The following is a 23,144-nucleotide window of genomic DNA, read 5'->3' on the forward strand; positions in this document are numbered from 1 at the left end:
TGTCGCAGGCATGGCATTCCTAGAGAAGCAGTAACAACCCAGATTTGCCAGTGTGATTATGGATCCCCGAGTACTACTTGTGTAGCGGATGCTATTCATTCTACATGCATTCCTGGTAGGTTAATTTGAAAATCAAAAAATTAGTTAATTTTAGATTTATCATCTCTATTGTAATTGGTGTGTTAAATTGAAAATCTAAAAATGAGTTAATTGTAGATTTATCATCTCTATTGTAATTAGTTTGTTCTATTGCAATTTTAAATTCAAATTTGCATCAATTACCCTTTAGTGACACTGTTGATTGGAGCAAATTTGCCATTATCATAAGGGACAACAATACACAAGTATTGAAGAGTTTAAGTAATGAAAAAATTAAATACATGATTCAGAATCTCCACTTGGTAAATAAGTTTTCCCTTCTTTTTATCCCATCTTTTTATCTCAACATAATGATCCACACAATTTTCCTTTCTCCCATCTCAGGTGCAGATACATTTTAAATGGCATTCAGTTCCTGTTAGAGCTGATGCATTTCATATGGTGTTATATGGTCTTTGGAGGCGCCAAGAAGGATTTTGACATGTTTTGCAATTAAATTTTATTTTTTCATAAGAAACATCTGTATGCATCTTTGCTAGTTGCTATTTCCACATATTTGTCACTTTATTCTGCCACTTCAGAATGTTATCTTTGCTAGTTACTATTTCCACATATTTGTCACTTTATTCTGCCACTTCAGAATGTTATCTTTGCTAGTTACTATTTCCACATATTTCTGTCACTTTAGCGAAACAGATATAAATGGAAAGTTAAGCCGAAATGCACACCATTTTTTTTTTTTTTCTTATTACGGAATACTTTTAATTTTTTTGACATATTTGGTTGTATACAAATCAAGCATCTGAATAACTGAGTTATCCACATACCCCATACAAGTTTGTCATTAATGTTTTAAAATATTATTTGGACGCTCCTTTTGATAAGACCTTGAAAATTCCCTTATGGCCTTTTTTCTCTTCTCCCTCCCAAATTACTCATCCATGGTACTAATGTTTCACCAAAGAATCCAGGCAATTTACAACATCCTGACCCTGAAAATCTACATCCGATTAGTCACTGGCCATCTCATTGTAAGATTGACCACGAAATTAGGCATGATACTAATAAAAGGGAGAATAAAAAGGAAACAATCAAATATAGATACTAATAAAAGGGAGAATACAAAGAAAACAATCAAATATAAACATATTAATGGTAAAATTAAGACATCAATTGCTAAAATAATCAAATCAATTTAGTTACAGAACTTCTATATTATTTCCATATAACCTGCCATTTTCCACATTATTATTATGCACTGACAAAATAAACGGCAAATAAATTTCACACATATATGCAAAAATGTCAACAAAACCAACGGCTAACGGAAAGAGTTAGTGTTTACTGTGCTCTCCACCAAATGGGGGAGTATAGTACTAGCATAGGTACTTCAAAGATACTGATACAATTGGCTGAAAATCATCACAATTCAACAAATCTCAAACCAGAAAGCTTGCAGGAAAATACTCTCAAATCTCAAATCTAACGGTTCAAATTGGATTACTCTGACAGATCCCTATATACTCTCTTGCTGTCACTATCACTAGTCACTACTTCCACTCTCACTCTCACTCTCGCTTTAAACCAAAATACCATTTTCTTCAACAACCATGCTGAAGAGATTTTTTGGAACTCCACCTTTCAATGCTCCTTCTCCACCACCACAATCCCTACCAGTACAATTACCACCCCTTCAGCCTAATCCACAAGCATAATACAATATGTTCAACGTACCAATTGCACGACCCCGCAAACAATTATATACCCCAATTCACGATGACACTGAAAGATAAGGCCAACAACAGATCATAATACCGGAGTTTTCTTCACCCGAAGTCCTGCAAATTCTACAACCACCGGCACTTGTTGAAGCTCCACTGCCATCGGGAAGCCACCTATGGTGGTTGCTCCATTTTTTGTACTAACTCTAGCCATTTTTATGGCATTTTTGGGTGATCGTTATGGATTTTCTCTAATGACCCAAGGCAACTTCTATTACGCACCTCCTCTGCCGTAGCCTCAATCTCAAGACTCAGGTCCTCCAAATGAAGGAGTGTTCAACCTATTTAATAACGTCCCACCAATGGATATGAATGACCATCTCAATATGGAAAAAGAATTAAAGCTTTTTGTATATTCTAGTGAGAATGGGTTTAAAATCCCCAAGGAAGATGACAATGTTGCCTATTTTGTGAAGAATTTTTATCAGAGTCCTTATCCACATACCCCATCCAGGTTTTCCATTAATGTTTTAAAATCTTATTTTGGATGCTCCTTTTAATAAAACCTTGAGAATTCGCTTATGGCCTTTTTTTTCTCTTCCCCCTCCCAAATTACTAAACATGGCAAACAAGTAGGTCAGGTCGACTCCTAAAAAAAAAAAGAAAATTGTGTGGGACACACGTCCAGGCTGCGTCCAGGCCGCATGCCGCGTTCGACGCAAGTAAGGCTACCCTTTTGCAGCACCCATGCTTCCCAAGTCATGACTCAACACCGCCACTTGTGGAGCCCATGGTTTCACCACAAACACAATTTTAACTATCTTTTTTTTTAATAAATAGATAAATAAATATCCTATTATAAGAGGCAGTAGTGCCCTTTTGTAATGCATGTATGAGTTACTCTTAAACCTGCCAAAGTGACTTTCTAGTTCTCCATCTTCTTTTCTATGAAGTCAGTTCTAATTCTCCTCGCTTTCTCTCGTTTATCAGATATAATTAATCTTTCTCTCCCTTCCATCCAATGACGTTCAACAAACCAATTTAACGGTTCAAATTGGATTACTCTGACAAATCACTATATACTCTCTCGCTGCCACTATCACTAATCACTACTCCCACTCTCACTCTTGTTCTAAACCAAAATACCATTTTCTTCAACAACCATGCTGAAGAGATTTTTTGGAACTCTACCTTCCAATGCTTATCCTCCACCACCACAATCCCTACCAGAACAACTACCACCCCTTCAACCTAATCGACAAGCATAATACAATATGTTCTACGTACCAATTGCACGACCCCGCCAACAATTATATACCCCAATTCACGATGACGCTGAAAGATAAGGCCAACAACAGATCATAATACCGGAGTTTTCTTCACCCGAAGTCCTGCAAATTCTACAACCATCGGCACTTGTTGAAGCTCCACTGCCATCGGGAAGCCACCCATGGTGGTTGCTCCATTTTTTGTACTAAGTCTAGCCATTTTTATGGCATTTTTGGGTGATCATTATGGATTTTCTCTAATGACCCAAGGCAACTTCTATTATACACCTCCTTTGCTGTAGCCTCAATCTCAAGACTCAGGTCCTCCAAATGAAGGAGTGTTCAACCCGTTTAATAACGTCCCACCAATGGATATGAATGACCATCTCAATATGGAAAAAGATTTACAGTTTTTCGTATACTCTAGTGAGAATGGGTTTAAAATCCCCAGGGAAGATGACAATGTTGCCTATTTTGTGAAGAATTTTTATCAGAGTCCTTATCCACATGCCCCATCCACAATTTTAACTATCTTTTTTTAAAATAAATAGATAAATAAATATCCTATTATAAGAGGCAGTAGTGGCCTTTTGTAATGCATGTATGAGTTACTCATAGACCTACCAAATTGACTTTCTAGTTGTCCATCTTCTTTTCCATGAATTCAGTTCTAATTCTCCTCGCTTTCTCTCTTTTATCAGATATAATTAATCTTTATCTCCCTTCCATCCAATGACATTCAACAAACCAATCTAATGGTTCAAATTGGATTACTCTGACAAATCAATATATACTCTCTCGCTGCCACTATCACTAATCACTACTCCCACTCTCACTCTCACTCTCACTCTTGTTCTAAACCAAAATACCATTTTCTTCAACAACCATGCTGAAGAGATTTTTTGGAACTCCACCTTCCAATGCTCCTCCTTCGCCACCACAATCCCTGACAGTACAACAACCACCCCTTCAGCCTAATCGACAAGCATAATACAATATGTTCTACATACCAATTGCACAACCCCGCCAACAATTATAAACCCCAATTCACAGCAACGCTGAAGGACAAGGCAAACAACATATCACAATACCGGAGTTTTCTTCACTCGAAGTCCTACAAATTCTGCCACCACCCGCACTTGTTAAAGCTCCACCACCATCGGGAAGCCACCCATGGTGGTTGCTCCATTTTTTGTACTTAAGTCTAGCCATTTTTATGGCATTTTTGGGTGATCGTTATGGATTTTCTCTAACAACCCAAGGCAACTTCTATTACGCACCTCCTCCACTGTAGCCTCAAACTCAAGACTCAGGTTCTCCAAATGAAGGAGTGTTCAACCCGTTTAATGGCATCCCACCAATGAATATGAATGACCATCTCAATATGGGAAAAGATTTAAAGCTTTTTGTATATTCTAGTGAGAATGGGTTTAAAATCCCCAGGGAAGATGACAATGTCACCTATTTTGTGAAGAATCTTTATTAGAGTCCTTATCCACATACCCCATCAAAGTTTGCCATTAATGTTTTAAAATCTTATTTTGGATGCTCCTTTTGATAAAACCTTGAGAATTCACTTACAGGTGGCTTCAAGTTGGCTCCCAAAAAAAAAATTGTGTGGGACACGCGTCCAGGCCGCACGCCACATCTGACGCAGGTAAGGCTACCCTTTTACGGCACCCGTGCTTCCCAGGTCATGACTCAACACCACCACATGTGGAGCCCATAGTTTCACCACAAAAACGATTTTAACTATCTTTTTTTTAATAAATAGATAAATAAATATCCTATTGTAGGAGGTAGTAGTGCCCTTTTGTAATGCATGAATGATTTACTCTTTGACCTGCCGAATTGACTTTCTAGTTCTCCATCTTGTTTTCCATGAAGACGGTTCTAATTCTCCTTGCTTTCTCTCCTTTATCATATATAATTAATCTTTCTCTCCCTTCCATCCAATGACATTCAACAAATCAATCTAACGGTTCAAATTGGATTACTCTGACAAATCACTAAATACTCTCTCGCTGTCACTATCACTAGTCACTACTCCCATTCTCACTCTCACTCTCACTCTCGCTCTAAACCAAAATTTCCATTTTCTTCAACAACCATGCTGAAGAGATTTTTTGGAACTCCACCTTCCAATGCTCCTCCTCCACCACCACAATCCCAGCCAATACAACAGCCACCCCTTTAGCCCAATCGACAAGCATAATATGATATGTTCTACGTACCAATTGCACGACCCCACCAACAATTATATACCCCAATTCACGGCAATGCTAAAGGACAAGGCCAACAACTGATCACAATATCGGAGTTTTCTTCACTCGAAATCCTACAAATTCTGCCACCATCGGCACTTGTTGAAGTTCCACCGCCATCGGGAAGCCACCCATGGTGGTTGCTCCTTTTTTTGTACTTAAGTCTAGCCATTTTTATGGCATTTTTGGGTGATCATTACGAATTTTCTCCAACGACCCAAGGCAACTTCTATTACGCACCTCCTCCGCTGCAACCTCAAACTCAAGACTCGGGTCCTCCAAAAGAAGGAGTGTTCAACCCATTTAATAGCGTCCCACAAATGGATATGAATGACCATCTCAATATAGGAAAAGAATGAAAGCTTTTTGTATATCTTAGTGAGAATGGGTTCAAAATCCCCAGGGAAGACAACAATGTTGCCTATTTTGTGAAGAATCTTTATTAGAGTCTTTATCTACATATACCATCCAAGTTTCCCATTAATGTTTTAAAATCTTATTTTGGATGCTCCTTTTGATAAAACTTTGATAATTCACTTATAGCCTTTTTTTTTTTTCTCTTCCCCCTCCCAAATTACTAGAAATGGCAAACATGCGGGTCAGGTCGGGGTCAGGTCGGATCAATCAAGTTGCGAGACAAATGGGTTACGATTTAAAACAGGTCATTTTAAGCGGGTTAAAATAGGTTCTAGTCAATCGAGATGCAAGTTGGGTCAGGTCAAGTTGACTTGTATTTTTCACATGATTTTTTTTTTTTTTTAATAAAGAAAACATGTATTTGCCATTTGGAAAGTCTTCTAACAAATTACTTGTTGTAAAATGTATTTCTTTGTATTCACCACTTATATAAAAATAAAAAATAAAAAAATAAAAAAAAAATGAACTCAATTAAACTTATTAATATTTAGTATCTATTCGGGAACAGCTTATTTAATTGAAACTGAAAACTTTTGCTGAAAGTACTATAGATAAAGTTAAAAGGTAGCTGAAATAGTACAATGAGACCTACGAATAGTACCAAAAAGTGCAATGGGACCTATGAATAGTAACAAAAATTAGCTGAATAGTAAAAAAAACTAGTTTTTTAAGCCAATGCCAAACACACACTTATTCAATTATTTTAAAATTATACAAATCTCAACATTGCTAACTAAAACAAAATAACACAAAAATAAATAAAACAAATACACAAGTTTTATTTCTCCACAATATCAACGTCCCAAAATATAAAACAAAATTACAAATGACTTATTGGATAACTCATTTGGCAAAGACTAAAAAATGTATAAGAAATTTACAATCTTGAAAATTAATTTTATAATTTATTATCAATTGTGGTTGGCACTCTATTTCAATTTGAGAATATACATTAAAGTTTGATTGTTTACTTATTTATACATGGTCTCTTTTATGAATATCACATCACATCATTGTTAAGCAACACATAATCTAGAAAATATCATAATTTATTTTGAAAAGCCGTTTATTTTGGACATAAATTGTTAAAAAAATAGGTCTAAGCATTTATAATTTATGATAATTTGATACTTTGACTACACTATTTTCACACTTTTGAATGTTTCTCACACATGTCTACAATTTCAAATCTATGTTTTTAACTCTACTGTAGCATTCCCATCAGATGTTCTAAAAATATGTCATTTTAACACATCAAAAAGACTACCTTATTATTTTAACACACCATTTTACAATATGTCCTACATCACATGTTTTATTCTTTCATTCTATACATTAAAATAATATGTACAACACATTAAAATAATATTTTCTTAAAATTCATTCCAATACAAAACAGTGGCCACCCAATAGGCAACAGCCATTGCCCACCGCCACCAACCAACAACCACGGCCACCGTTCACAATCCAAAACATAATTCAAAACAAAACCAAACAAATCCAACCAAATACCCCAAACAAATCCATTTACAAAACCACTCACCACCACTGCAAAAATTCCAACCACCACAATCTTACAACAACAATCACAACCCAAAACCCATGAACCCAGTTTGATGTGAGTGGCTAAAACAACACAACCCAACCACCACCGGACTACCACAACCCAACCACCATCACAATCAATCCCACCCAATCAACCCACAAAATAAAAACCAGAAAAATGAAACCCAAAAAACCAGAAAAATAAAACCTAGAAAACCAATCAATCCCAGCATTGTTGGTGACAACGGAGTGTGAGGATAAGGCTGATCGAGTGGCAACGCATGTGGAGGAGAGGTCGGTGATTTCTAGGTTTTGTTTATGTGATCTACAACCCAATGAAGCGGCGGCAAGGTGGAGGAGAGGCCAGTGGTTTGGTGGTGAGATTAGCGGTGTATTCTAGAGAGAGGAAGAGAGGCTAGAGTGAGAGTGAGAGTGACTAACGAAGGGAGGAAAGGCAGCTAGGTTAGAGAGGAAGAGAGGAGAGGGGAGAGAGGAGAGGTTGTGATAAAGAAAAGAATCGAGGAAGAGAGAGAAATTAAAGTCAAAGAGGAGAGAGAGTATAATAAAAAAATGATAAAAATTTTACAATTTGTGAACAATACCGTCTAAAAAATGAGACTGTACTATTCACCCATGCCAAAATTTTTAGATTTTGAAATACCTGATGAGGGAGCTTTTTTGATGTTTGGTGTGCTAAATGCCAAATATTTGACATTTGACACACCTGATAAGAATGATCTAAGAGCATTCGCATTTGGTATTGCAAATGCTATATGTAAGAGAATTTTAGCATTAATGCACCAAACAAGCCTAGCATCCGAACTTCCAAACACCACCTATTGTGCAACAATGCAATTTTAAAGGTAGAATTGCACTGTAGCTCAATTCTTTAAAAAAAAATAAAAAAAAATAAAAAAAACAACTAATATTTTATTCACTTTATCAATTTCTCTCTCTCTTCACACGGTCTCTCATCTCTCTCTGTCTTTCTCTGTCTCTCACTCACTTTCCTCTCTTTGTCCCTCTTCTCTACAATCAACAAAGCTCCACCGTGATCATCAACCTATAGGTAAGCACCAACGAAGCTCCACAGATCATCCACCGTGATCATTCATTGTGATCATTAACAGTAGATCAGATGGGACGGGTGGTGGAGAAGCACCAAGCCACAAACGGAGAGAGAGATGAGAGAGGGAGACTGAGAGTAAAAACAATATGGGTATGGGTTTTATATTTGTGATTTCATCTGGGTTTTTTTTTTTTTTTTTGGTCTTTGGTCTTGTAAATTGCACTTGTTGATTGGGTTTTTTTTTTTTTTTTACTTGATTTTAGGCTTTGAATTCTAATTGGCTAGATCAAATGCAAGGTAGATGCTGATTTTGGATTGGATTCTTTTATGGGTTCATGGTGGTGGAGGTGGGGGTTGCCGTCGTGGTGGTGGGGGTGGGTTTTTGTTATGGGTCATCTGTGGGTTCATGGTGGTGGCAGGTGGTTTTTGGGTTTTGATTGGGTGGGTCACGGTGGGTATGCTACTTGGTTCTTAGGTCACAATGGGTTTGCCGTGATAGTGGTTTTGGTGTGGTGGTAATTCTATCGTTTGTGGTGGTGTGGTTTGCTGTGATGGTGGTTTTGGTGTGGTGGTGCTTCTGTCGATGGTGGTGTGCTTGAGATAGAAAGGCAGTGACAGAAATTAGAGGCAAATGAGAGATAGAGAATTTTTTATAATTTTATTGTATAATTTGTATTATTTTAATGTATTGTATTTTAAAATAAAACTTGGAATGATGGACATATTATAAAATAGTATTATATGATTGATAAAGTGACTTTTTGAGATGATAAAATAGAATAGGATAGAATTTCCTAATGCAAATGCTCTAACGAAATTATCTTGGCATACACTTTGTTATTTGATATCTAAAAATATTTACTCATTATAGAATGCTCAACCATTCATCTTTCAATTCATTTGCCTGAATTATGTAAATGTCTCAATCATTTCCTTAAAACTCACAACAAACAATTAAAAAATATTGTCTTAATTTCTTTTCTTTTTTACCCAAAAAAAAAAAAAAGTTTTAAGAAATAGTTCGGGTCACAGATCAGGTTGCGGGTCGGGTTGACTCACAAAAACATGACTCAAGTCATGGGTCAACTCGTTTTTGCTTCGGGTCAATAAAACCAAGTTTAGGATGTGTATTTTCAAGTCGGGTCGGATCAGAAAATTCTGACCCATTTTGCCATGTCTACAAATTACTCATCCATAAAAGGAATACTAATGTTTCACCAAAGAATGTAATTTACAACATCCTGACCCTGAAAATCAACACCCGTTTAGTCATAAAGTCCACCTTTCAAAAATACCAATGGCCATCTCGTTGTAAGACTGACCACGAAATTAGGCATGATACTAATAAAAGGGAGAAGACAAAGAAAACAATCAAATATAGATACTAATACAAGGGAGAATACAAAGTAAACAATCAAATATAAACATATTAATGGTAAAATTAAAACATCAATTGCTAAAATAGTCATATCAATTTAGTTATAGAACTTCCATATTATTTCCATATAACCTGGCATTTTCCACACTATTATTATGCAAGTTACACTGACAAAATAAACGGCAAATAAATTGCACCCATATATGCAAAAATGTCAACAAATCAAACAGGTAACGGAAAGAGTTAGTGTTACTGTGCTCTCCACCAAATGGGGGAGTAGAGTACTAGCATATGTACTTCAAAGACACTGACACAATTGGCTGAAAATCATCACAATTCAACAAATCTCAAACCAGAAAGCTTGCTGGAAAAAAAAATATATAAATATATATAGAAAGCTGCTGCCTCTGACATAGGGAGATTATAGGGACCCTGTTACTCTTTTTCGACCCTTGTAAACAATGAAATTAAAACCTATATAATATTGGAGGAACAAAACAGAAATATATGAAGATGAAAGCAATACCAAAATCTGGCTTTGCACAAATCTAGTTAGAAGAAAATGCCAACTCCCTGATGAGCCAGCCCTGGAAGGTCGAATTCCAACCATCTCCAAAATTGGACAGGGCAGTCAAATGAATATATGCCTTGTAATTGTTAATAAGACATGGACCAATACACAGCAAATTCAAATGCCTTATGAATCCACCGTCGGATAGAGACCTGGCATGTAAGAGCGTCCACTTCCATTAGAATCTGCATTACCATAAAATGGTGGCTGAAGCTCCCCTGAGTGAGAAGACTTTCGTGACTTATGGTTTTTTGGAGATGCTGAATACGAATCACCAGAACTGCTCGTAGAATACATCGATGATGTTGGCAGTCCATGTATCCTTGGCAACCCTGTCGGATCAGCACCAAAACTGTAACCCTTCTCAACTGTTTCAGCATCCAAAGGCAACTCATCCAATGTCTACACAAAAAAGAACACGTCTCAATTAATTTGACCATAATTTCCAACAAATTAGTTAACTTATTGAGCTTAAGATATCAAATTTAGTATTTTACAACATACTATGTTTACAAGAAAATCACAACAAGGGATAGAGAACTTAGATATGGTGTCGAAGAAAGGTTTAAGAATTCCAGCAATTAAACAAGTTTTACAGCTAGGAGAAGAAAATGGGATTTAAGTAGGAACTCTAAGATCCCTAGGCACGAAGAACTCAAGTAATACTCAAATCTGAAATTTAATACATAAAATCAGAACAAAATTGCCTACAATAACTCAAGATAGGCTATTTATAATAATCCTAGACCTTCATCTTACCTATAAAATTAAAATACTAATCATCCAACTTCAGTAAAAGTCACATTACCTTATAAAATACACAAAACATAACAAAAAAATATTATATTAAATATAACAGATAGTGCAATTAAAGACAATGGACTAATGGGCCTTTTTTTCATTTTGGGCCTAAATTCTTCTGCATCACACATTCATGAAACTAAGGCTAGTAATTATGTGCATCCAGGAAAAGGGCAACAAGGAAAAAAAAAAATCATCCCACCATGAACATAATATGCACAATGTTTTCATGAGAAAATCCCTTCCCCAAACAATGAAACTAATAATCAAAAACTAAATGCAGTTGAGAAATTAAAATAATATTTGAAAAGCCTATAGATTCACGCAAACTTCTGCTGATTAATAATTCAGGCGACACTTACCCTGAAAGCCTGTTGAAGAACTCGGAGTGAGTCTCGAGTGCGCTTTCTCTTCATTGCTACCTCCTCAGGCTCCTGCAACATCTCTTCAAACAGATTCTCTCTGTTTTGGAGCATAAGATACATTGCAGTGGTTACATTCAGAACCAAGGGGAACTAGTATACAATCTAAAATTCAAGGGATTACATCTCAGGACACTTCTCTACCTTACCTGTAAAGCTTTTTGATGAAAACATTGTGCAGCTCACGTTTTGTATGGTTTACCTGAATATACATTCAAGTAACTATCAAAATTAAATGAAAGAAAATTGCCCCCCAGGAATAATGACATAGAGGCCAAAATCATACACAATTTTTATGGATTGTTCAGTGCACTACTTGTAAAGGCCTCCTACATTATGATTCTTTCCTAAGATATTAACATTCTTAATTAACATTAAGAATGTGAAAGTTAATAAGGCCAGAGAAACATTCTTAACCTTAATTTCCATATCCCTGTACTGTGAAAAGAATTGCATATAAGCCACATGTTACTGCTAACACACCCACCCACCCATAATTTTTTGATTATGGTAAAGACATGATGCACATATTAATAAAATAAAATAAAATAAAAAAGATTTCCCATGACATGACAAAGGATGAGGATGAGAATACCAGGAAGTGCATAATTGCTTTAGGTATAGAGTCCTCAATGTTCTTCCGGACGATGTCATAATATGATCTCAGAAGCAATTTTGTCACTGCAATTTCAACAGCCTCCTGCTCTGAGTGACCTTCTGTAGGCCTCAAGATAGTTGGGGGCTTAAGGAACATCAACAAATATTTATTAGAATAAATTAAGCATATGAGGGGGAAGATTTTGGAAAAATCAGCAGCAGACACTGGAAAGATAATGTATACCTCTCTCAAATGGATCATAGATAAAGATTGCTCCATACTGTGAACAGGTTCAATATATGACTTGTTTGTGAAGCTCTCTTTAGCGGCAATACGGTTATCACCTCCACCGAAAATTGATGAAATTCCCCAAGTTGAACCACTTGGGTTTCCTGATCAATAATTAATCCTTCCAAATTTTAGAATATCTTTTATCCTACTACTGAATTAGCATAATTGGGGATAAAAAAAATGGGCAATTTACTGCTTCCAAGATTTATTGTCAGGAACAGCATTTGCAATCAACAGATTTTATATATAAATATATATTTATATATAATTTAAGATTTGGGTATTTTTTACAGCTTTCATGTAGCCAATAAGCTCTATCTAACTCTAATGGTGCCTCCCCTTGTAAAAACAAGGTGGAGGGAAAGGTCATGGGTTCAGAAACCCACAGGAGGGCATGTGACCTACCAATAAAAAAAATTACTGCTTTCATGAAATTAGCACCGTTTAGGATTAAGAATTTAGTGCACAATCCCAAAATGTTATTGCAGATATAAAACAATTTGAACTAAATTTATCAAATTAACACATTACCTGAGGAAGAGACTTTTTCAACCTCTGCCACAGGCCGAACACCCTGTGAATCCATATGAAATCACAAAAACAAAATTAATTAGACCAAATGAATAAATTAGCCTTCGGAAAATTTTAACTTGCTTGTTAAGTTTAAATATGTAATGGCAAGTATAGGCATAAAGTTTCTTTAGGGATGAGAAGGATTGTGCTTGTTCACCAGATGAGTGAAAAGACAAATTCTCCATACTTTTTTCCTTTCCAAGTCAAATTCTCCATACCTGATCAGACACAACTCCATTTGCTTGCCTGGCAAGAATGGCTCGCGATTTCAGACTTCTTTCAGATGCTGGTGCCTTATCAGGTTCCACACCATCCTTTAAAAACCAAGAGATGAAAAAGAAAAAAGAAAAATCAAACAGAAGAAAATTAATGATTTCATGTATTGCAAAATATACATGACTAATAGCACAGCAGCCATACCTTTTGCCTGGAAACAGTTAAAGGGATCCTCGAAGATGTAGTCTGTTGCCGTGCAACCTCTACAGCTTTGCTCCCACCAATAAAATTTGGGTGGGAAGTGTTTATGTAGTCCATCTGCAAAATGAGTTAGATTGCAAAATCCATAAGCATTCCTAAGAAACAGAATTACGTATAATGAAATTAGTATGTCCACCATGAGAAGCCTATGCATTGTTGATATATGGTAAACAAGCAAGGAAACAGGGTAAAAGCTTTGAATTATTTTTTTAATCAATAAGAAAAGAGCTTCATTTATGTAAAGAAAACAAGAAAAAAGTCAAGGCCCAAGTACACTAAGAGTCTATTTGGAAACAGCTTATTTAACTGAAACTGAAAATGTTTTGCTAAAAGTACTATAAATAAAGGTAAAAACTAGTTAAAATAGTACGGTGAGACCCACGAACAGTACCAAAAAGTGCAATGGGACCCATGAATAGTAGCACAAATAAGTTAAATAGTAAAATAAGCTAACTTCAAACTCTGATCCCAAACACAACCTAAGTATACAAAGGACTCTCCAAGCAAAGATACAGAAAACAAGAAGAAATTAATCCATCCAGATACAAGCAGTCCAAAAAGCAAACATGTCTAGGTAAAAAAGGACAGAAGAAGACTCAGAATATTGCCACTCAAAAAGTATGCCCAACAGCTAAGACTTGAGTTGAGCAACCAACTGTTCTCTCTCTTGAAAGTTGAGCATATTTCTTTCCCTCCAAATATTCCATATCAAGCAGGAGGAAATAGCCCCCCAAATACTGGACTTCATCTTCTTACCATGTATACTAGCTGAGGCATGCCTGCGCATCCCGTATGTGTACCACAAAAAAATAATAATAATAATAATAATAATAGAAACACGGCCTAGACACAACTTGGACACATTTGTAGCACCACATTGAAGTACAAGTACTGACATGTTACAGGGTATTACAACATAAGACACGGCAATACTGCATTTTTTGAAAAATGAGGATACAAAAGGTGACACTTCTTTTTAAAAATTTAATATATATTTCATTACTTATCAAAAAAGATGTTTATTAATGTTCAAAGGATTTTTTTTTCAATTTTAATTATCTGTAATAGTCAAAATTTTTTATTATTTATGTCCTAAATAAGTTTGTACATCATTATTTTTAAACAATAAAATTTAATTTCTTTATTAGTATGGCCTACAACACGGTATAAATTCAAGTTCATAAGTATATCCAAACAATGGAAATGTCAAAACTCTAGGGAATTCTAATTCTTGTTTGTTCAAACTCTCAAGAATCTATAACTCTCAAGATTTGAAATTCCTAGCAACCGAACAGGCCCTAATTAGAATATAATTGAGAATATTTTTTTGCTACATAATATAATTAAGAATCTAAACATTGGTAAGCATCATAATTTGACAGGAAGAAATGTTAGGCAGGATCTTATGAGGGCAGATAAAAATTTGCCAAGTTTTAATTGATAGGTAATGTACCGTTGACTAATACTAGTGAAAATCCAAGGCCAGTGTCCAAACTAATTGATGCTATCCAGGTTTGTACAGTGGAACAAGATTTTAATTAGACAGGCCCTTAAATAAAAGGAAAGTAAACTCCATAATTTACATGATGTATGCATTATTGAGTCTAGAGCAAGTACTTGTTCATTATCTTCATTTCAAAATACCTCCATTTCAATAATGTGCCCAATCATTGTTTCTGAGGGTTCAAGGCCTTCTCGCAGAAAATTCCCTATAACTTCATCCATACGCTTTCTTAAAACAGGAAATCGCTGCAGTTCATTAACTAGACAGCGGTGGCTAATCTGTAGAGAGAAACTAAATTAGTTGGAGATCAAGACTTACAAGTGATGGTGTTATGACACCACCAGATACACGAAATAAGAAATCTCGTACCTTCATTAACTCATCATATATGAACCTGGCACACTGAAGGCTTGGATCCAATAAACGTGCTATTTGCCTTCGAACAAGAACCTCAAACGGAACCTAATAAAGACATTAAATTAAAATGATATGTTCTTGACCTTTGAGTGGGGCTATCAGGAGGATCCAGACAACCAACAATACGAATTCCACAAATAAGGAAAAATATCAATCATTGAAATTAAAGAAAATTTTCAGAAGAAAAAAAACATAAGACCTACTTCTGGAACAAATAAAGCAGATCTAGGACCAGTTGCATTCTGAATGGCAGTTCGAATGTCATCATCAGTTAGGTCCTCACATGGATCCACCTCCTGCAAGAGATATCAAATTGAATCAGAGACACTCAGTTAAAAGCGGAATTAAATCCAGCATTTCATCCCAGTTACCAAAATGGAATCAACCATGACAGCTAGCATGCTCACCCATTGAACATAATTTTATTAAACAAGATGGTCAAACAACTAATAAGACTGCACCTCAATCTAGTGGTTTCCTCAAATTATACTTGCTTAAACAAACAAGAATGTAGTTTTTTTTTTCCTTATTGGTAAGTTACACACACACACACACATGAATACATGTTGAGTGAAAGGCAGATATCAAGGTAGTAGTCATTGTTGGTCAGGTTGCGCTTGTATAGTATCTTCCATCGGTTACTGGAGATTTTACATTTTACTCAACCAAAAAGAAAATTCTGTATAAATCCAATTCTTACAAGAACTTAGATTTATAACTTTTCATACAGAACCAAACAAATAATAAAATAAATATCATTAACTATTGAAGATGTAGCACATCATTGTACCTCTGACCTAGATTGTAAAACAACAAACCCATCATGGGCAAAAAAATTAGGTCACAGGGAAAGTGCCTGAAAATATCAAAACACGCACCTCCAAACTCTTCACATAGATTGATTGAAATATATAGTGAATTCTCGCTCCACCAGACAGCTCAGATGTTGACATTTCTTCATTTTTCCCCTCCACCATTGAAGAAAATGCTGTTTCCAATGTGGTACTAAAGCTACCATTAATGAACTCAAGCATAGATAATAATAATAAATTTATTAAAAAAAAAAAAGTAGGATTTAAGTAAACAGATGTGGTCAGAACATTAATTAGAGAAGGCAACTTCCATAAAGGGATAAAGACAACAAAAACTAGGAAAAATTCTATTTACCTTCAGAATACTTTGAAAGAATATTAAGGAGAAGAGCACCCTGACCAGCCTATTAGATTCAAGGAAGTGAGTTATTATAAGGAAAATAGTATAATCACAAAGAAAAAAGGATACCAACAAAATCTTAGAGAAAAATGGCAATAACATCTAAGAATGGAAGCTCAATTCACACTCAGAATTGCACATGTAGAGGAAAACACATCACAAGAGGGTAAAATGCAAGAAAGCTCCCCAACCAGTACAAACATTTTATTTTAAAAAAATTTAACCTGATGAGTGATCACTTTAAAATAAGTAAAAGAAAAGCATTAGCACTAGCCCACAGAAGCTGCCAACCAAGAGAAAATAAAAGTACAATTTATGAACACCAAGCAATGACCAAAAAATAAAAAACTCATTCAGCATTCCACACTGGATGAGTAAAACACAAATTTATAGTTCGCTGTTATACCTAGCACAAAATTCACAACCTCATAACATGCAATAAAGATTCAATTGATTGAACAATGATCTCAACCAAGTTTTACAGAGTCTCTTGAAAGAATTAAACATGCCTTTGATTCTGTGATTTCTCCATAGCTTGCATGCTCCTTAGCAACAGAAACCAGTGCAGAGCTTATGCGCGACTTAAGCCCAGGTAGTATTGCCTTGATATGTTGAACTAGAATCTGCAAATAAATTAAATATAACAAATTACAAGTTAATAAAGGATTCATAGTTTTTTTTTTTTTTTTTTTTTTTTAACAAGGAATGGGGGATTCATAGATTAGAAGTATATTGTAGTACTCGTGAGATAATACTACAGTGAAATCGCCAAAATCAGGATAATTTATAAGGTAGAAAAATAATATTCTGCCATTTCTGTATGAATGTAGCAAGAGAGAGGAGCAGACGAGCGTGTGGGTGCGTGCATGTTTGGGTGTATATAAGTGCATGCTCAAGAGTAGCAGCAGATGATGAACATGAAGAATCTACTTTGGAATGGTAAATTATATTCCACAACACATTAAGCAAGTTAAATATTGCAAAACTCTACCTGGTTCAACTTCTTTGCCAACTGAGGAACACCACAACGATCAGCTAAACCATTATACACCTATTTAAGAAGCAACAGATTAAGCATACAATTTGATAAAGGAATTCTGACAGAACAATATAGTAAGGAACGGCATGAACATACTGGACGACTGCGAAAGAACTTTTCCTCAGCCACAAGTGCATCTTTAATACTGCGATTAAGCATAATATCCTGTTTGAAGCATTACAATTGAAAATCCGAATCACAATCTTATCCCACAAGTAAAATAACTTCGCAATTCCATTTTGTCCATCTCAGACTTGGATGACATAAAAAAACTAAATAAAAGGATGTAATGGAATTAAAAAATATTTGTCCATCTCTAAGTGTTACATGATTACCTCTTGACTACGATTCACAACTCCCACATAACCAAGTCGGAGGGGAATCACTTTTCCCAGCAGTAAATTACGGGCATCAGTACCTCTATCCATAATATCCAACTAAGATCACATAGAAAAAATGCCAAACTTTGTCAGAACATTATAACAGTTAGTTAATGGTGGAAAAATACATAAACATGGGAGAAGTTCAAGCCAAGATATAATGTACCTTTGTAATTATGCCTATAGTTCTATGACCTGCCGATAGAAAATCAAAACTTACAAATTAAATATATACATATAAATAAATAAAACTAAAGGCATACCACAAGCAGAATCTTTCTCTGTTCAGAACCTACCATCAGGATCAGCATTTCCTGCAATCTGAAGAGCATCTGAATTTGCTAAATCTGAATTTGCTGGCGTAACAGCCAGAATAAGACAACTTTCTTTTCTAATGTATGACATGATCATTGTCCTAATCCGTGCCTCAATATCAGAGGGCTGGTCACCAACAGGAACCTTTGTTATACCAGGGAGATCCACCAGTGTGATATCAAGAACATTCGGTGAGAAAATCTTCAGGCGAATCTGCTTGTCCGAGACACCTTTGTTACCCCCAGCTTCCCTGTCTGTCTCAGCCTATAGTCCATTTGGAATTATTTAAAATGAAAAGAATAGAGGGAAGTAAGATATAGGTGTGTTCAAAATCTAATAAAATCTTCATCCACATGCAAATGCTATTCAACTTGATTTGATTCAATTTAGCTACTTCTCAATACTAAAGAAAGCAATAAGAACCAGCACAATAAGTTTTTTGATAAATAATTTTTTTTTTTTTTTTATAAATAAAAATACAAAAAAAAAAATCTTTGCATAAGGTATAGTAGAGTTTCTCTTCTAATCCAAAACTCACCAAAAAAAACACCAAATTTCTGTTCAAATACATTCCATACGATACATTGTAAGCTCATTCTTTCAACTACTCCACATAAATCAAATATTCTTATTAGCTCAGAAACACCAGTAGGGAAATGCGAATTAATTCAAGCAGAGGAATCCGACAAAAATAAAAAATTGTATGCTCATTAATTCAACTACTTCACACAAATCATTTATTCTTATAGTTCAGAAAAAAGAATAAGTTGATTCAAGTCAAGCAAACTGGAAAAAGCTAGAGGAAGACCTAAAATAATATCTAAGTAGTAAAATATGACATGTCAATTAACGAGGTGACAACGAGTATTACATCCAATAGAATAAAATGGCAAAAAAGAATACATATAGCTAACCCTCACTATTTTATCAAGATCCATAGCTGACCCAAAATTTTGCATTCTCATGAACCATAAAGCAGCGAAATAAGTAATCATAACTAAAGCTCATTACTTTCTTAAATCCCCCAATTAAATTCAAACACATGGTTGCATTGACCAATGAAACACGAACATTGTTATGATTTCCAACGACAATTTAATTGGGAAACCTAATAATGTACTATACCTACGCTTTACTTTATCTACCCATCAGAAAATTGTTGAACTAAACTCCTATACTCTCCTACACTAAAGTATCAGCAATAAAAACTATAGAATATCAGAAAAAACACAGTTTTGCATACTCATGAACCATTAAGTAGCAAGATAAGTAATCATAATTAAAGTTTATTACCTTCTCGCGCAAAACTTAGGAACAATACTTTAACTACAGTACATCAAATTCCTCAATTAAATTTATGCAAGTGGTTTTTTTTTTTTTATGGCTTTTTATATTTCTCGTAAAAGTTGTATCAAAACTTCTTAAAATGAACAAATGTCCTAAGGGCACCGCTTGATCAATAAAATACAAACAGTGTTATCATTCCTAAGCACAATGAAATTCAATGTATTGCACCAATGCTTTCACTTTATCTACCTATCTGAAAATTGTTGAACTAAACACACCTATACTCAAAAAAACACAATTTTTGAAGCGAATTGAAAATGCAAAAGTACCTGAATTTCTCTACGAATATCAGAGAAATCGGAGAAGCGTTTTCCAGGCAAGTGGAGAAACTCGCCGTACTCCTCCTCGGTGCCGTCGGGTTTTCGCTTGGTCTGCAACAGCTGAAGAACAAGCGGGCGTCGAGTACAGATATCGGATCCTCGGGGGAGAAAGTCGCGGCCGACTAGAGCTTCGAGCACGCTCGACTTGCCGCTGCTCTGGCTCCCCACCACCGCAACCTGAGGGAGCTCGATCGCCGACTGGCTTCCCAGCTGCGCGAAAATGTCTTGCAGCTTGTTCACTATCGGGATCACCGAGTGCCCCAGCGGCGCCGCCGTAGAGGACGGCGCTTGTGGTGGCGCTGACGATGGTTCTTCCGCCATCGATGGAGATTGGATTGAGGATTGGATCGGTTAGGGTTTTTTGAATTTTTCAAAGAGAAAAAATGAGGTTAGAGTTAGAGGGAGATCGTGATGAGTTTCTGCGTCTATGTAATGTGTGTGAATGATTGTTTTTTTGTTTTTTTTTATATATATATTTTTGGTGTGGGGCTTTGTTTGAATGAGCGGTGGTGGTTTAATTAAACACTACTTCTTCAAAAACCTAGGAACATCTACGTTATGAGAAAGACAACAGTGATTTTCTACGCACTGTGATTCCTGGTTTTTGTTTTTTTTTTTTTTAATTTGAAATATTTACATTTTACTCCTCCTGGCTTGGTTTTATTTTTTTATCTTTTTTTTTTTTTTTTTTTTGGGGGGGGGTAAAAAGGATGATATTATAGAAGACTAAATCAAACTAGCAGCAGCTGTTTGAGGAACAATACTCTCATAATACTCCTTGTGATTGGGTAACTAAATTGAAGGCAGAATTTGATCACTAAAATTCCTGATTTGGGTGAATGAGAGGAAGAATTTTACAAATTTAAGTGTGGAATATAATGCTCTATTTGTTTTGATATAAAATATTTTACAGAAAATATTTTTAGCATTTTATTGTGTTTATTTTATTGTAAAATTTGGTTAAACTTAAAAATATTTACTATTATTTGTAAAACGTTTTACCTTTCAAAATTGAGTAAAACATTTTACAAAAACACACATTAGCTCTCTCCCCTCCCTCAATTTGGTGATTGGATTGCTAGTCTAGTCGGCCAGGAAGCCTATGTCGGCAATCTAATTATTGAAGCCCTAGGTCTAGTGACAAGCCAATTCAGTGGTGCCAGCTCCAATTGTTTTTTTTTTTTTTTGAGAAATAGCTCCAATTGTTAAATCACTAGTTTTGATGGTTTATATTTTAAAAATTTTACTTGTCATATATCAAATATTTGAAAATAAAAATATTTGACAGCAAAACAAATAAAGCAAAATCCAAATTTATGGGCTCCAAAACCTTGCTAGAAATTCTACTCAATGATGCATCATTTTCAAATCTTAACACCACTAAACTTAGTTTCAATAGAGAGAGCAAGGATTCATTTAAAAAAAAAAAAAAAGGATGAAATTAGAGGGGCTAAACTCAAAGATACCATCTCCAACCCTCATATGTTATTGTGCAATCCTAGGCATCTAATCATCCCATCATGTCTTCTCTCATAGGTATACCACTATGCCAATGCACAGTCAAGCATATTTAAATTTCAACCGTTCGACGGCAGTGGTCATTGTGTATTCGATGCAATGAGAGGTGAGTGGGTCCAAGGAACATGGCCTCGACGTAGAACCTTCATTGATTGATATTTTTGTTTTATATTGTCTATGACTCTATGTTGTTGCTATTGTGTGGAGAAGAAGAACCACGACGAGCGAAGGAATTTTTTTTTTTTTTTTTTTTTTTGGAACTCAAGCAAAAAAAATATATATTGTTAATTATAAAGTCATTTTAATTTTTTTTAAATGAAATTAATTGAAATCCCACCATTAGTAAATTAATAATCAAACAAAGAAATTTATAAATAATGGGATTTTAAATGATGGGGATGTAAATCCCATCATTTATAAAATTATGTGTATGTAACAAATTCTATATCCAAACACACATTTAGGGATTGTATTAAAATAAAATAAAATAGGTAAGGTTTGATTTTGAATATAACCAAATAAATCTATTTTAATCTTACTTTAGGAGTAAAAAGGTAATAATTGAAAATACTTTTTTCTTCTTTGATGAAAGTAATAATTGAAAATACATGTCAAACTAAATTTGTATTACATCAAACGATTCAAACCATATGGGGTAACTTGTTTGGTCAAAAAATTTAAAAAAAAAAAAATTGTTTAATTTAGATGAAGCCCTAACAGTTTTATTTTAATTTCAGTAAAAAAAAAAAAAGTTTTATTTTAATCCAAATTTTAGGAAATCAAATGTAATAATTGAAAGTTTATGAATTATAAGTCGTTATTCAACCAAATGACAAAGGATAATTATAATTATTTAATTTTTATTGTTATAGAAGAAAAAATACTTAAAACATGATAGGTATCTCGTCAAACAATTTTATGATAACACTTTTTAATAACATATGTGAAACTCACACATAAAGAATTTATGAATATTACAAGAGAAAAGTCTTTTAAGACATCTCATCTCTCACAAAATAATAGTACTGGTTATTAAGGGAGGAGGATTTTGTGGTTATAGGAAAAGGGTACGTAACTATGGGTTATAAAAATGAAAAAAATAATAATAATTAATTAACATAAAATCTGTGTAGAATTTGAAGAAGTCGAAGTGTTCTTTTTCTTTCCAAAAGATAGAAAAGAAAATGATAAAAGAGAGCTTTCGTGCGGGTCCACTGGGAGAGGTGGCATGTGGTTTGTTTGTATGGGAATATACTATATATAAAAATACGTCGTACGTGTTAATGATGTCCTGACTCGTGCACTTGCCGAACGGTTTTTTTTTTTTCTAATATTATATATAAGATATGATATATATTTCTCGCCGCATATGGAGGATATTCCTCTTTCTCTCCCTAGGTTTACTTTTTCACCAAGCAAATAGAGAACTTCAAAAAATACATATTAATCGGCTTCATGTAATCTATATGATTTTGACGATGGCTTGGAAGTTTGATCAACTTTGTTATTAACATTTGTTGAGATTGGGATTCAAGTGATAATCTAGTCTTAAATAACTTTATTGATATTTTATCAATTGACTCAAAAGGTACGTTGAA

The 23,144-nt window shown here is 34.8% G+C and overlaps 1 protein-coding gene across 2 annotated transcripts; it reads right to left on the reverse strand.

Annotated features, from left to right (window-relative positions):
* Positions 1–9,990: 9,990 nt before the first annotated feature.
* On the reverse strand, positions 9,991–20,606 carry LOC115968213 (dynamin-related protein 3A-like). 2 transcript variants are annotated; one of them, XM_031087526.1, is made up of 20 exons: positions 19,978–20,606; positions 18,343–18,625; positions 18,213–18,241; positions 18,002–18,103; positions 17,763–17,831; positions 17,619–17,678; positions 17,137–17,250; positions 16,583–16,631; positions 16,294–16,403; positions 15,619–15,711; positions 15,368–15,460; positions 15,139–15,276; positions 13,438–13,551; positions 13,236–13,331; positions 12,976–13,018; positions 12,397–12,545; positions 12,151–12,297; positions 11,705–11,757; positions 11,496–11,595; positions 9,991–10,734 (listed from the first exon to the last, which is right to left on the reverse strand). In XM_031087526.1, the coding sequence occupies exons 1-20, from the start codon at positions 20,347–20,349 to the stop codon at positions 10,459–10,461; spliced, it is 2,490 nt and encodes an 829-aa protein (XP_030943386.1). In that variant the 5' UTR covers positions 20,350–20,606; the 3' UTR covers positions 9,991–10,458. The 2 variants fall into 2 exon arrangements, with proteins under 2 accessions (XP_030943386.1, XP_030943387.1); XM_031087527.1 differs by lacking the exon at positions 9,991–10,734 and having other exon boundaries at positions 11,504–11,595; positions 11,700–11,757.
* Between the last annotated feature and the right edge of the window lie 2,538 nt (positions 20,607–23,144).

Source organism: Quercus lobata, chromosome 11 (assembly GCF_001633185.2).
Source record: "Quercus lobata isolate SW786 chromosome 11, ValleyOak3.0 Primary Assembly, whole genome shotgun sequence".
Classification (NCBI taxonomy): domain Eukaryota; kingdom Viridiplantae; phylum Streptophyta; class Magnoliopsida; order Fagales; family Fagaceae; genus Quercus; species Quercus lobata.